The sequence below is a fragment of the Coenobita brevimanus genome, chromosome 25 (genome assembly GCF_032717465.1).
Source record: "Coenobita brevimanus isolate Jiangsu-jjx chromosome 25, ASM3271746v2, whole genome shotgun sequence".
NCBI classification, from domain to species: Eukaryota; Metazoa; Arthropoda; class Malacostraca; order Decapoda; family Coenobitidae; genus Coenobita; species Coenobita brevimanus.
The window spans coordinates 4,015,001-4,030,343 of record NC_136978.1 but is presented as its reverse complement, the minus strand read 5'-3'; the positions used below and the strand labels follow the sequence as shown (position 1 = coordinate 4,030,343).

At 41.3% G+C, this 15,343-nt stretch overlaps 1 protein-coding gene and 1 non-coding gene across 2 annotated transcripts in view; one reads left to right on the top strand and one right to left on the bottom strand.

The window, feature by feature from the left end:
- The window catches only part of LOC145393675 (sodium-coupled monocarboxylate transporter 1-like), a 154,530-nt gene that overhangs the window by 3,006 nt on the left and 136,181 nt on the right, over window positions 1-15,343 (top strand). Inside the window, exons 4-11 of the mRNA XM_080267725.1 lie at window positions 660-811; window positions 5,369-5,509; window positions 8,525-8,743; window positions 10,328-10,446; window positions 10,852-11,006; window positions 14,162-14,409; window positions 14,679-14,779; window positions 15,292-15,343. The exon at window positions 15,292-15,343 is cut by the window's right edge and continues 122 nt beyond it. Coding sequence (XP_080123851.1) covers window positions 660-811; window positions 5,369-5,509; window positions 8,525-8,743; window positions 10,328-10,446; window positions 10,852-11,006; window positions 14,162-14,409; window positions 14,679-14,779; window positions 15,292-15,343 — 1,187 coding nt within the window. The remainder of the gene's footprint in view (window positions 1-659; window positions 812-5,368; window positions 5,510-8,524; window positions 8,744-10,327; window positions 10,447-10,851; window positions 11,007-14,161; window positions 14,410-14,678; window positions 14,780-15,291) is intronic.
- On the bottom strand, window positions 13,926-14,044 carry LOC145393951 (5S ribosomal RNA). Its single transcript, XR_013896301.1, has one exon. It is a non-coding gene; the product is annotated as a 5S ribosomal RNA (ribosomal RNA).

The window sequence follows — 15,343 nt, the reverse complement described above, 5'->3', positions numbered from 1 at the left end:
TAATTGGGTGGTTGCTGTTTAATTTGTTTTCACTATAATATGAGCTTTGAATGTTCTCAAGATTTATAATCAGCATCTACTGAAACCAGAAATCATAGTTGCAATTACTGTTGATGCCTTTAAAAATTGTTACATTATTCCAATGAAGCAGATTACATTTAAGTGAAATATACAGTATAATATTACCACACAAATGGTAACTGCTGAGTATGCATAAGAGTTTGTAACTGCAGTTGCAGGGCGGTGTCAAGGCAGTTGTGTACACTTTTGTGATATGGATGCTGCTCATGTTCATGGTTGTGGTTGCAGGGTGGTGTGAAGGTGGTGGTGTACAATGATGTAATGCATATGCTGCTCATGTTCATGGTTGTGGTTGCTGCGTGGTGTGAACTCGGTGGTATAAAATGATGTAATGCAGATGCTGCTAATGTTCATGGTTGTGGTTGCAGGGTGGTATGAAGGCAGTGGTGTACAATGATGTAATGCAGATGTTGCTCATGTACATGTTTGTGGTAGCAGGGTGGTGTGAAGGCGGTGGTGTACACTGATATGATGCAGATGCAGCTCATGTACATGGCTGTGGTTGCAGGGTGGTGTGAAGGTGGTGATGTACACTGATGTGATGCAGATGCTGCTCATGTACATGGTTGTGGTTGCAGGGTGGTGTGAAGGCAGTGGTGTACACCGATGTGATGCAGACGCTGCTCATGTTCGGTGGGATGCTACTTGTGGTCATCATCTGCTGCAACGAAATTGGTCTGGCCAATGTCTGGACCATAGCTGACCAGGGCTCCAGGATAGAATTCTTCAAGTAAGACTCAAATGCCAGTTGACAGAAAGTGCCCAAGTTTACACTATGAGTACAATTCTTCTAAGAGGAAATATCTATTTTTGTTTTATATTTGGAGCATAAGGGTGCATGCTCTACGTTTTTAAAATAGATAATGAAAAATTAGAGTTAAGCTGCTTAATGCTAAAGCACATACAGACAGTAGACCCTCTCTATACTGGATCAACTGGGAGGAAGCCTAATCCGATAAAGCCAATAATCCGGCAAGTCTGATGGTCCCCCCAGTGGAGTGGGATTTCAAGCATATCATGGAACATCAGTGAGTAAAATGGCATATTTTAGTACTAAAAATGAAAACTATATCCACTTTACACTAACTTGGCCCATTTCACACCCTTGACATAGCATGGAGTGGAGAGGTACTGTATCTGAGAGAGGGGGGTGTTAGCTTGAAGCAGGGCAGTGAAGTGGCATTCGACAGGGTGACAAGAAGGAGATTTGTTCATGGTCACCCCTTACAGGATTGAGGTGTCTGACAATAGATAGACAGATTAACAGATAGTCATAGCATTTCTTCATGACTACACCATGGGAGTGGTAAACACTACTACCAGTATTAGTAACTATGTTGAGTTTCCCCATGCACAGTTGGCGATCCTGTAGACCTGCGTCATACGCCTCATGTAATGGACAGCACGCGTTAAATAAATAAAAGGTGTCCGGTGGGCCCAAAGTTGTCCAATAGGGATATGTGCAACAGTCTGTCCAAGAGCCCTCAAACTATTCATTAACTTTGGCATCCGGTCTAGTGGCATACAGTAAAGCGAGGGTTTACTGAATATAAATACAGTATATACATAAATATATATATATATATATTTTTTGGTTTTACGCCAGGTATCCCCAAAGGGCTAAGGCATTGCCCTTGGGTAGAGGACTTTTGGACTGGAGCGTGTAGCATTTTATGACCGCATGCCCTTCCTGTTGTCTACCAAAGACCCTTGGGTGGATTCGATCCTCCGTCAGAGCAGAGCGCTCTAACCCACTGAGCCACGGCTGCTACATATATATATACAGTATATACAGTGCTCGTCAGAAGTATTCAGCGTTGTCCGCCAGGCGCGCAATACTTATGGCCCAAAAAGAATCACCCATTCTGGGGGGTAAGAATTGAGCCACAAGTTTGAGCTCCGAGCATGACGTCACGGTAGCCTGGGGCCTTCCGACGCGCTGGTTGGTTCCCGCCTCAGTCGCCCACGGGCTGCCTGAGAGAGAGGAACTCCGCCGAGTGTCCCTCTCAAATTGCGCCATTTTTTACCGAGTGTCCCGCAGTGTTCTGGCCTTCACAACTTTGTTATGGCACCTACCCGTGAACTATCGAGTGAAATCATATCCCAGATCATTGCTCTAAAGGAGGCAGGCCACCAGACAAAGGAAATTAGTGAATTGGTTGGTGTGGCACGATCGACAGTGCGTCGTTGGTGTGCGCGGTTTCGGGAGGAAAACAGTGGTGCAGTTCCCACAAAGAAACCGCGGTCTGGTAGGCCTAGGAAAACTTCCCCAAGGTCTGTTAATGTTTTAAAACGTGCAGTGGAGTTTAATCCTCGTGTGAGTGCAAGGAAAATTAAGGAGAGCAACCCGGAAGTGTTTGGTGAGGTGTCAGTGAGAACAGTGTCTCGTAGGGTGCATGAGCTTGGTTACACAAGTCACAGGCCTGTGAAAAAGCCTCTTCTCACCAAGAGCCAGAGAATTCGTAGGCTTTCCTTTGCTAATAAATATCTAATCTGGGGTGAGGAGCAATGGTTGTCAGTGTTGTGGTCTGATGAGGCAACGTTTAGTGTTACCTGTAACAGAGGAGCACGTGTGTATCGACGCAAAGGTAGTGACCCACTTGACCCACGGTATGTAGAAAGCACAGTTAAATATCCTGATTCACTCATGGTATGGGGTTGTTTCTCAGGGAAGGGTTTGGGGAAGCTTGTTGTACTTCCCAAGAACATCAGAGTGAATCAGGATGTTTACCTGGAGCTTCTGTGTGATCATTTACCAGACTCCTTCGAGCTAACAGGTGCACGAGTGTTTCAGCAGGACGGTGCACCTGCTCACAAGGCCAAATCGGTCACCAATTGGCTTCGTGACTGCGAGGTATCATTCATGACAGACTGGCCAGGAAATAGCCCAGACCTCAACCCCATTGAAAACCTCTGGTACCTCGTAAAGAAGAGTCTCCAAGGGAAAGACGTGAGCTCTCTGCCTAAGTTGGAAGCCGCCATTCGTGACTCCTGGGACAAAATACCCCTCCAGCACCTCAGGAGCCTCGCCCTTTCACTTCCAAGACGTCTCAGGTCCGTGAAGAAACGTAAAGGCTACCCTACGAAGCACTAAAGGTAAATAAAATGCATTTTATATGTTTTTTCAATGTTGAAAGGTTTGTTTCTCAGGAGGGACGCAGGGCGCTCTATACTTCTGACGAGCACTGTATATATATATATATATATATATATATATACACCGTATACATTATATATATATTTACAGGCAGACGCCAAGATTACCCCGGCATAGCAATGGGAGTAGAAATACCACCCTCCCCTGCCAAAAAATTAGCAAATCCCGGCATAACGATGATTTTTTTTTTTTTTTTACCAATTTTGATTATATTTTAGACTTAAATATTGTGTTTAGGTTGATTTATAAACTGTTTTTAGACTCAGATTAATGTGATTTAGTCATAAGTGGGGTGAACTTTGTCATTTTGGAGTACGGATTGCTTAGTTTGATTTATCCACACTTATTTTTAATGATTTTCTGATTTTATTTTTGGGCTTGGTGAATGAATTTGGGACAGTGTGTAGGAGGAGGAATCTGAAAGTTAATGTAAACAAAAGTAAAGTTATGGTGTTTGAGAGGAATGAAGTCACAGAGTGTGCAGTGAGGTTGGATGGTGAGGATATGGAGAATGTGAGTGCATTCAAGTACTTGGGTAGTGTGATGAGTAAGGATGGAACTCTGGGGGATGAGGTGTGTGAAAGGGTACAGCAGGGAAGGAAGGTTGTTGGTACACTGAATGCAGTGATGAGAAATAGGGAGGTGAGTATGGAAGTTAAGAAGTCACTGCACGATAGTATTGTAATCCCTACCCTGACGTATGGAAGCGAGGCATGGACCTTGCAAGAGGGGAACAAGTCAAGAGTGAGAGCAGTGGAAATGAGTTACTTGAGAGGAGCATGTGGAGTGACGTGGAGGGACAGGTTGACGAATGAAGAAGTGAAGGAACGCTGTGGGGTGGATGTGGATGTGGTTGAGAAGATTAGGAGAAATACACTGAGGTGGTTTGGACATGTGAAGAGAATGGAGAATGAAAGACTGACTAAGAGGGTGTATGTAGGTGAGGTGGAGGGAGGGAGAGGGAGAGGTAGACCGAGGATGAGGTGGAGGGATAGAGTTGAGAGGTATATGAGGGTGGGGGGGGTGAGTTGGGGGGAGGGTAGTCAAATGGTGGGTGACAGAGCGACTTGGAGGCGTTTTGTCTGCGGCCACCCTTTGCGGGATTAGGGCATCAGGCTATAGATATAGATAGATAGATTTTTGGGTTACGTTATAAACTGTTTTCAGGCTTAGTTTAGCTTGTTTTAAAGCTATTTTGGGGGTTTTGGTTAGCCAGAAACTTGTTCTTGGACTCACTTGGGTTGGTTTAGGAGGCCCAAGGCTCAAAAATGCATCCCTATACTTTACATGTTACATCTACCCCGAGATTCGATACTCGACCTAACGCAGGGTTTTTGCTTAACCGATTGCATCATTAAACTGGGGCATCCCTGTATGTATGTATGTATGTATGTATGTATGTATGTATATATATATATATATATATATATATATATATGTATATATATATATATATATAATATTATATAATATTTTTAGTGGTAGGTGGTGGCGACCATCATCCACTCACTTGATGTAGTGCTGCCTACTTCTTCCTTAGTCTTTATCATTCTTTTTCTGTGCCTGCCCTCCTCTCTTCTTATTTCTCCCATCTTTCCTGTCACTTCTTATTGCTTTTCTTTCCTTTACAGGTGGCTTTACATTGAGTGACAAGCCAAATGGTTTCCTGTAAGCCAAGAAATCATTTACAACGCTGGGTGGTAACCATATAACCAAACCATACTAGCTCCCTACATGTCAACAAGTGGGTTGGTGGAGGGTTAGTGACCCTCTCCGTAAAACAAGTAACTCAAAGTCAAACGGCCACCCCTTACGGGATTATGGCGTCTGGCAATAGATAGATAGATAGACAGATATAATATTACATATATATATATATATATATATATATATATATATATATATATATATATATATATATATATATATATATATATATATATATATATATTATTCCTCTTATGTTCTCTACACTATGCAATTAACCAGAATTTTTGAAACCGTACAAAATGGATAAGAATTAACAGTGGTAATCACTTCTGTTACTTGTGGGAAAAAGAATGTGGGAAGATAAGTATAGAGTAAGTACAATTAACACTCAAACCTCCAATTTTCTTATTTTTTCCCCAGCCTGAGCACAAGTCCTTTCACGCGTTACACCTTCTGGTCCACTATTGTCTTCGGCTTCTATTTAGCTGTGAACGTCCTTGGGATTAGCCAGCCCAGCTACCAGAGGCTCGCCTCTGTTGACACTCTCACTACAGCAAAATGGTTAGATGTCACTGATGTCAAGTTAATTTCTCTACACTGTCAATAACCCTAACAATGTGGTTAAGAGGATGGAAACATTTTAATTAACACAGAACAAGACAGGCACTGTTAACACACCAGTTCACAGCTCTTTAATGCAAGAGTTAACTGATACTCAGTCTTTCATGTAAGCAACACAACTCTGGAACTGCCTTCCTCAGTCTGTATTTCCTTCTGCCAATGATCTCAAGTCTTTTAAATGGAATGTGTTTAGGCACCTCAAAATGCATGGATTTTAAATCTGTCACTCATTCATCTATTTTTCCCTGGAGGGAAAAACATTGCAAGCTTTCAGACTTCTGTTTCTCCTCTGGAGAGGGAGAGAGAGAGAGAGAGAGAGAGAGAGAGAGAGAGAGAGAGAGAGAGAGAGAGAGAGAGAGAGAGAGAGAGAAAATCAGAATATTCCTTCCTTCACTGACTAGGTATAGTTCTCGAGGAAAAAAAAAAAAAAAACTGCCTGCCAGATCACCGTGTAATGACTTTCCTCACTCTTTTCTTCACTTTTTCAGTCAAGATATCAGCTACTAGCTCAGACTCTGGGTCAGTATGTAATGTATACTTTATCTCTTTTCCATACATGTGGTACACCAGTACCTATCAATGGCAATCAAGCATGGGGTTATGTGATCAGTCAGCTGTGGTATTGAGCTTTAAATAATAATGTTAATAATTAACATACAGTAAACCTTCCTTATAAAGGACCTCCATTTACTAAATTTCAGATTTCATGAACTCCACGACTCAACCAAACAACCTCCTCATGTACTAAACTTCAGTGTATATGGCACTTGTAGCACATCAACCAACCAACAGGTTGTGCCTTAGCCTAGCAATGTGTAAACACTTCCACTTACCTAATTAACTTTACTGTCTTACTGTACTCTAACTTATTAGTGATTTAAAATATGATTTTTGAAATCTGAGATAATAATTTCATGCTCGAACATAACCCTCACTTTGAGGAATTTTCACTTACGATTATAGTTCTGGAGAACACATCTACATTGCTATGTGTTTAGTTGCTGTACAATATGTGAGTCATGCCGGTATAAATTTATGCTGTTGTGGCCTTACACTCAGCTGGATGTGAATCTGGTGAACTGCAAGCTGAAACTGCCTTGTTCAGCAGTACACTACCCTCTTTTGGGGGAAAAGGTATGAAGCCGAGAGATGTTTATAATAATTAAGAAGTTGAACTGGCCAGCTAAGATGGTGTCACAACATTAAGCTGTCTCTCTCTAGCAACAGCATAAGCCAGCATGACCATCAAATAGCATAAATGTATGAATAACAGCAAATGATATGGCAAATAATTTTCTGAATGAACTATATACTGTGGGAATAACTTAGTTCAAGCTAGTCAAGGTGCAGTTACATCTACTGTTCTGGTTACATTATGCAGGCCGAGATCCAGTAAAATATCCATTTTGTCAATTCAATTCCAGTAGTCAACAATGGTTCATTATATTTAGTTCTGACTAACTAAACTCCAATTCAGTTTATTCAAGCCACTGAATGTTCATCTGGGTCCTCTATTGTACATCTAGACATCTCGGTCAGATCAATTCAGGTTCATCTGTATCAGTAAGGTCCATTAAGAACTATTAGGTCAATTTTTGTTCATAACTACTACAGGTCCAGTCAGGCCTACTGCATCCATTTTGGCCTAGTAGGCCAATTCTGGTCAGATTATGGTAATTTATGTCCGGTTAGGTTCATTCAGGCCATTTAACTCTACTCAGGTCATTCAAATCCATTTCATATGGATGTTTGTCAGATTACTTTAGGTATAAGTCAGGAACATTCCAATCTAATTTGGTCAGTTCCACTAAGGTCCAATTAGGTTGGTCACATATTCATTCAGGCTGAACTTAGGCTAATTGGGTTACTTCAGGTGCAGTTAGATCCATTTAGGTTGTTCATATACTATACATTTATCTTCAAGTCAATTCAAGTTCAATTAGATCCACACTTGTTCAGTTTGGCCTGCTTAGATCTTCTACAGAGGTTCAGTCAACTCAGCTCAGGTCCACTTTGATGGTGTATATTCTGAAGAGGAGATTATACACTGGGTAGGTCATAGCCAATTCCGGAAGGAAAACATTCTGAGGGTTTTGAACATGGGCTGGCAGTCCAAAGATAAGATGAAATGATGCACTAACATGATGACTGAAGTAAATTTTGAAATAAACAGCATGTGGTATGAAGTGAGGCCTAGGAAAGAGATCTTGGTTAGATGATCTGGATGAGGCACGGTCCTATTATTGTGGCTACCACTTTATCATGGTCTGGATTAATTTCCTTTTGCTGAGAAAACATGGCCTAGGTAAGAAACTGATGCTTTGCCACCTAGAGTGCACATTGCTGGTCAGAGTGTTAGACCAGATTGCTTGATGCGGAGGAAAATCCAGTCTAGGCATTGTAAGTGTTATTGCTAGGTGAGGCAAAGATGCTTATGTCATGCAATCAGGTCAGACACACATTCCATATGATCCTACTCAGGATTAATTTCATTTGGTGAGTAAAGGTAACTGGCCTACTGTTGAAGCCAATGGGAGGCCAGTAAACTGGTACAGTTGCCATAACTGGTGGCAAAACAGTTTTCCCCGCTATTTTCTTGGTTGAGGGAGACTTGTCAGTAGCTCCACTGCAGACTGAGGGTGGAGAATATATTGGATCTATAGACACTGCATGGAGTCATCTATTCATGACAAGGGCTGGCCATCTTTGATGGTATTACATATTGCCATCCTATCGGCAGCAGCCCAAATAATTCTTAGTGTCTTTTTAATAACTACTGGCAATAACCACAGCCTACTGGAGGGTTCATTTATCCATGCCAGGAACATATCATCCATCTCTTGCTGTTCTGTAACTCAATTAACAAGATTTTTTTTCAGGTTAGCTATCAGACAAAAATACACAACACTTATACTTAAGCCACATCACATGGACCTAAGTTTCTTATTCTCACAGGTTGTGCATGTTTTTCCTGGTTGGTATATGGATACTGTGGGTTCTGTTTTTCTTCTCTGGACTGGTGGCATATGCTGCCTACAGCCACTGTGACCCCCTGACCTCTGGCAGGATACAGAAGCCTGACCAAATCATCCCTTACCTGGTCATGGAGAAGCTGGGTTACCTCACTGGCATTCCAGGAATCTTTGTGGCAGCTGTCTACGGGGGTGTCCTTAGGTCAGTGCTAGGATGGCCATTCCTTCTTTTAATTTATATTCTTCTCCAATCTCAGTTGTACTCTTAGCCTTATCTATGCAATGTCTGATAATTCCACCATTCTCACTGTGCTTACCACAACAGTCAGCATAACCACAATAGGATGACAGTATGGCAGACTTAACTTCTGAAGTATGTACTCTTTTTGACTGGGAAGAAGAAACATTCCTTTTAATGTCACAGAACTCAGTCTCCATCTTTCTAGATAAGAGGTTCCTAAACTTTTCCTGGTCACTGCCCATTACTGCAAGAAAATCTTGGATGATTACCCACCCCCTTTTGTGAGTTAATTTAAATGACCATAAATTCTACCTTATCTGTCTACATTTGGAGAGAAATCATGCAGTATTAAGATGATTTTTACAAAAGCTTTTGGAATATGTTAGAGGTTTTGTACTTTCTGGTAATGTGATAACCATTTGAGGACCAAAATTCTGTCCTTACACATCAAAAATATGAAGTAAAAGTCAAAAACCATTTGACAATAAAATATTAGACACAACAAAAAGGCTACTTTGGGTATTTTGGTCTTAGCTGTTTATTCTCCCCCCAATATGTCCAAATTACCCCCATTTGGGAACCCCTGTTCTAAATATTCCACACAACACTTCTCTAATCTTCAACAATACACAAGACAGTCCAGCAATTTCAAAATGGTTCTAAACTTTCTTAATGTCACTTGTCTTTGTGATATATTTTGGAAAGCTCACAACATGTATTTAGCAAAAACAGACTCCAAGAGGATGGGTGTGCTAAACTTACTGTGTTTCTCTCAGCCCTGCATAGCTGTCAACTCTGCACAGGGGCCTTCTTTACCTCCATAAGGAGTACACTGTGTGTGTGTGTGTGTGTGTGTGTGTGTGTGTGTGTGTGTGTGTGTGTGTGTGAGAGAGAGAGAGAGAGAGAGAGAGCACTCCACATACAGCACTTCTGAATGAGTGCAATTAAAAGCCTTTGGTCACATTAACTCTCATCATTAACTCCTATTATTTTCTTTCCATTACAATGATGCATTCAAATACCCATCCTATACTGTCATTACTGTAGTGTCACTGTTCTTTTTTAAACTGTGCTGTATGTTTACCCTTACAACAAGCATGCAGCACTCGCCTACCTATTCACACTTCTTTTGTATCCAACTCTATAACGTCAAGAATTAACTTCTATTCAGCCCTTCACATACAAATTTGATCAGCATCAAAACTGTTTCTTCAGTCTGCCCTTTCTGCTGCTTCTGATCTCCAGCCTGGCAGGATTGTGAAAAAGGTTAAGAATAAATTATCAAGAGATTATTCATTTCCTCCTTTTCACACATGGAAATAGCCAATTAACTAATTTTGAAGATGACAGTTAATCAGTATTTTCTATCTTTGATGAGTACAAATGGTCAGTTCTGCACCAGTCTTCCTCAGACTCTCTCTTCCTGCCAACGATATCAATTCTCTCCAACACAGGGTACACAAGTAGCAAACATTAAAAAAATGTTTAATCTGGCTTGTATTTATTTATCATTGTTTTGTCCTCAATTATTATCTCCTAAAACAGTTCACTCTCGAGCAGTGGCAACGCTATAGCATGTCTGATCTGGGAAGACTTTCTTAAGGAGATCCCATACTTCAGCAAAATGTCAAGTGCTTCAGCAACGAGAGTTCTCAAACTTTTATGTAAGGAATTCTTGTCCTGTTTCCAATAACTCTTTTGATTACTAATGATGTATGCTATTTTCAGGCTTCTCATGCAGGCAATCCCAGTATAAAACTAAAAAACTGCATCATAAATTTTGTAATTTTCCCAGCCATTTCCATCTCTCACACGCAAAAAGCTGTCTTTCACCCACTTGTTAATAACTACAAACTATTCACTTTAACTCAGTCTAAAACTGCCATCATGTCATCTTGAAGACTGAGCTATACAGTAGCATGAGATAAGAATATGATGCAAGTCATGAAAAAGTGCCACGGAAAGGATGTATAGCCATAACAATCTTTTTATGCCACTCAACTATGTGAAATAAGCTACGGTGAATGAACCATAATTATATTCTGCTACTGCTGGTTTGGGGGTGGCAGCTGTGGTGGCAGGTGTGTCGGGCATCTTAATAGGCATGGTGGCAGGTCAGCTGGGCAACATCTTTCACGTCATCAGCAGTTTTTCTGGTTCTGTCATGGGACCACTACAAGGCATCTTCTTGGCTGGCATGTGCACACCCTGGGTCAACACTAAGGTGGGCAGATATCATTCATAGATGGCATAGCAGCCAATGTCCACTGGCTCTGCCAGGAGATATTACCATGAATCTGAACCATACACAGTGTAATGGGGTCTATGAAAGCTGCGTTGCTTTGAGGCAAAGTGGGAATTCTATCTTTGGCTCACTGGTAACGTGCGCGTCTATGAAGCATGGCGGCCTGAGACTGAACCTCAGCCAGGACAGTGTGATAAATTTGTTAAGTTTCAGTTTGGTTATTACACTGGTTGGCAGCGGTGTGGGATGTGAGGCGAGGTTTTGAAGGCAATGATGTTGGTTAGCTGATTAGCTGGCAGCGTCCTAGTCGTTACATCCCGGGGATGAGCTGTTCGATGTGGTCTGCAGCGCTCCCAATGATGGCCTCCAATGCGCTACGCTACCATGTGTGTTTGAAACTGATCAAATTAATCACCAAGGGGTGAATAAAGTGATGTAATGGGGTCTATAAAAGCCTGCATTGCTTAGAGGCAAAGCAGGGATCCTCTCTTTGGCTCAGTGGTAACCTGCGCAGCTATGAAGCGCGAGGGCTTGTGATCGAATCTCGGCCAGGACAGTGTGATTAGTTTGTTAAGTTTCAGTTCGGTTATTACAACAGTACAGGTATCCCTTACTCAACTGATAATATTATTCTGGTTTATTGTCTCCAATTTCTTGACACCCTCTTTCAGCCAATGATACCTAGTTTTTATGTCAGTGATATTTCTGATAGGCAAAAATATGATGAAAAATAATTTTTGAGCTACCTTTAAGGTGAAAAAAGTGAGTTATGTGTGTGACACACCTGAGGGTAAACTGCAGATCTCAACCATTATGGAGTTACAGTTACTGATAACCTTGCGGACGAAATATGAAAGAAACAATATTCACCCATAAGACTGCAAGTACAGGTAACTAAAACTCTGTAGAGGTTAAGATTTGGATCCCTGTTGACTTTTTTTTTTTTTTTTTTTTGAAGTTCCACCATCTATCACTTTCTAGAGTTACGCTCTTTCCACCCACAATATCTGTGTGTGTGTGTGTGTGTGTGTGTATATACAATATATATATATATATACACATATATATATACAGTATATATACATATATATATATATATATATATACACATATATATATACAGTATATATACATATATATATAAGCCTCTGTGCTACGGTGGTAGATTGTGCATTTCGTACACGAGTGAACCAGGGTTCACGCCCCACCAGGGTAATAAACTCTGGGAGTGTTCACTCAGCCACGCACTGCATTGGCAGACACAAGAGGTGCTGTGGTTGAACCAGTGTCGCTTACTATAAAGTATGCTTGCACCCACTCGACTTGCGTGGGCCGATTACACTTGGTTCACAGACTACACACACATCCAAAGCCACTCCAACACTACAATTACACTTACAAGCACTTCTCACCCTACATACAATCTCTACCAGATAGCCTAAGCCACTTGGTAGACATACATTGGCTGTATTGTCCCGAATTCAGTCGGGATAGGCCGGTCCTGCAGTGGATACTCAAACGGCTGATGATGATGATGATTATATCCATCCATCCATCATCCAATCTTACATTGCCCTATGAAGAGCGTAGGAGCCTGGGGCTAGGCAGTTGGTCCCAATATTTAAGATGAGAGTAGGAATATATATATATATATATATATATATATATATATATATACTGTATATATATATACCGTATACAGTAATGCTTGATTTAACAAACATCGATTTAGAGAGAGCCCGAGATAACAGAATCAGGTTTTTTGGATTTTTTTTTTCTAATTTAAAGGAAAAGTTCTGTTAACACGAGTATAACTGTTTAAAGGAAATTCTGTTCCAAAAACCCCCCAAATTACCAGAAAAAGTCCAGTAAACTGAGCATGTCATCGAGCCCAAACCTGAAACACTCCCCTGACCAGCGGTATGCAGTGTTGCCACATGTCCCCGCCAAGCTGCCTGGGTAGCGACGGGGACTTGGCAATGTCGCTCAGCCCATGCAGTCATCATGTGATCCCCCAACTGAAAAAAACTGCTCCATGCGTGTGCGACTTTGCCTTGGTATTGTGGCCTTATTTGTGTTTTTTTTCATTGAACCAAAAATTTTATGAACCATGCCTAAGGTTTGGGAAAAGAAGGAGAGGGTGAGGATTTCTCTTGCCCAGAAATTGGAAACTGAGAAGATGGAGCGCCATCTCTGATGCTCCCCTGTACCACCTTGAGTGTTGATGGAGGGCACCTCTGACAGTGACTAAGCCACCCCCATGCCTGACACAGGTCTGAGGGGGGGGCCAGTATGGCTACCTGTGTCAGGCATATTTCTTAAAAAAGAGCAGAACCTCTACTTTTGGAGGCAAGTCTTACTGTAGTTTACTATACACTATTTACTATATATATTACTGTACTTTGTTTGCTACTATCCTCATCTTATTCTTTATGTGTGCATATTTTATTACAAAACCATTATTGTATGTATCACTGTTAACATGAACACAACAATGCATCTAAGTGGGGGTATTAATTATGGGTTCAGACTGCTGCGTGTAGCACTGAGAGTCAGCATAGATTGTTATGTTTGGGTGCACATTCAGTACCTTGGCCTGACCACTGCCTTCAGGGATTTAGCAGGAAGTACCTCAAAATACCGGAAAAGTTTCCCTTATTTGAGTCTTGGTCACGAAACTCGATTTTGCAGAAATTTCGAGAAACGGAATAAAGGTTGGCTGAATTAGTTCGTTAAACCATGCATCTACTGTACATATAGAATTTGCATAATTATATATTTTTCATTCATTCATTGCCAGACGCCATGTATCCCAGACGGGGTGGCCAAGGGCTTAGAGTTAATTGTTTTACAGGGAGGGGCACTAATCCTCCATCAACCCCACTTGACACGTAGGGATGCCAACAGCATCTGGTGTTCCCAAGCGGTCACCCATCCAAGTACTAACCAGACCCAACGTTGCTTAACTTCGCTGATCGGACGGGAAGCGGTGTACTCAACATGGTATAGCTGTACGGGATTATGGCGTCTGGCAATAGATAGATAGATAGATAGATAGATGGATATATATATATATATATATACATATGTTTAATCACACACACCGCCTTGCCTGATAAAACCGTCCACGTCAGGGTGCTGTGTCGGGATTCCTGCTTGCCTTCTGTTACAACTTGTGGGTGGTGGTGGGCAAGTTTCTGCGAGGGGGAGGCCAACCCCCTCGTCTCCCCCTTTCTGTTGATGGCTGCCCAGAAAATCTCCTCCACCTCGCCAATGCCTCTATCACTGCCAGTGTCAGCAACATCAGCAGTGCCATGCCCAACACCAGTCTCATCAGTAACCTAACCACTGATTTCACAATCCAGGGACCCAACACTGACAGGTTATCAGGTTTTAATTAAAACAAATATATATATATATATATATTTATACATGTATATATATATATATATATTTATAAAGCCTTAAAACAAAACACTATTCCCTTGTCACAATACGGATGCATTTAATATCATTTAACAAATGAACAAGCTAGACTTTGAACATAATTTTGAAAGAAAGTACTGTACAGACAAAGAGTAGGGCTATGCCTGTGAGTTCTTGAATTTATTTTCAAATGCAAATGTGTAATATGGTGTGTGGTGCTGGCAGGGACGAGGGCAAGACTGTGTATGACATCTCGTACTGCTACTTTGGCATGACTGGCATCCTCATGACCTTTGTCATCAGCAACCTGGTCTCTCTCTGTACCGGTGAGTCATCCTACCATTCTTTACTGTCCAATAAGGACTGGTAGCAACTGCAGGGTCAGGTGGTCGTACACCAACAGTTAGGACTAGTAGCAGTGGTAGGACCAGGTGGTGGTACATCAAGCATCAGGACTGGTAGCAATGGTACTGCCAGACTGTGACACATCAACAGATCTTTTTATCATAACCTGCTTCTGTCATAATGCACTTGCTGACCAAACGATAGGGAATCAGTTATGTTTGCTAAAGATGACATTACGATCATCTGAAACTTGCTGTTCCAAGTCATATGGTTGACAGTTAATCAAACTTCTGATTCAGAAAAAAAAAAGTCATAAAACTAAAATACAGTATCAATAATAATTTATTAATTTGTGCAGACTTTTAAGCCATTATACTGCAATAAGACGTATGTGCTCAAGCTTTCCTATAACACAAATATATGGAAATTTTCAGGGAACGGTATGTTCATTATAGCTTAGGTGATATCTCAAGTGCAGAATTGGTGCCCACAGGTCCAGTGAGCCCAATGGCTGTGGACAAGCAGTTATCATGCCCCAACAGTGT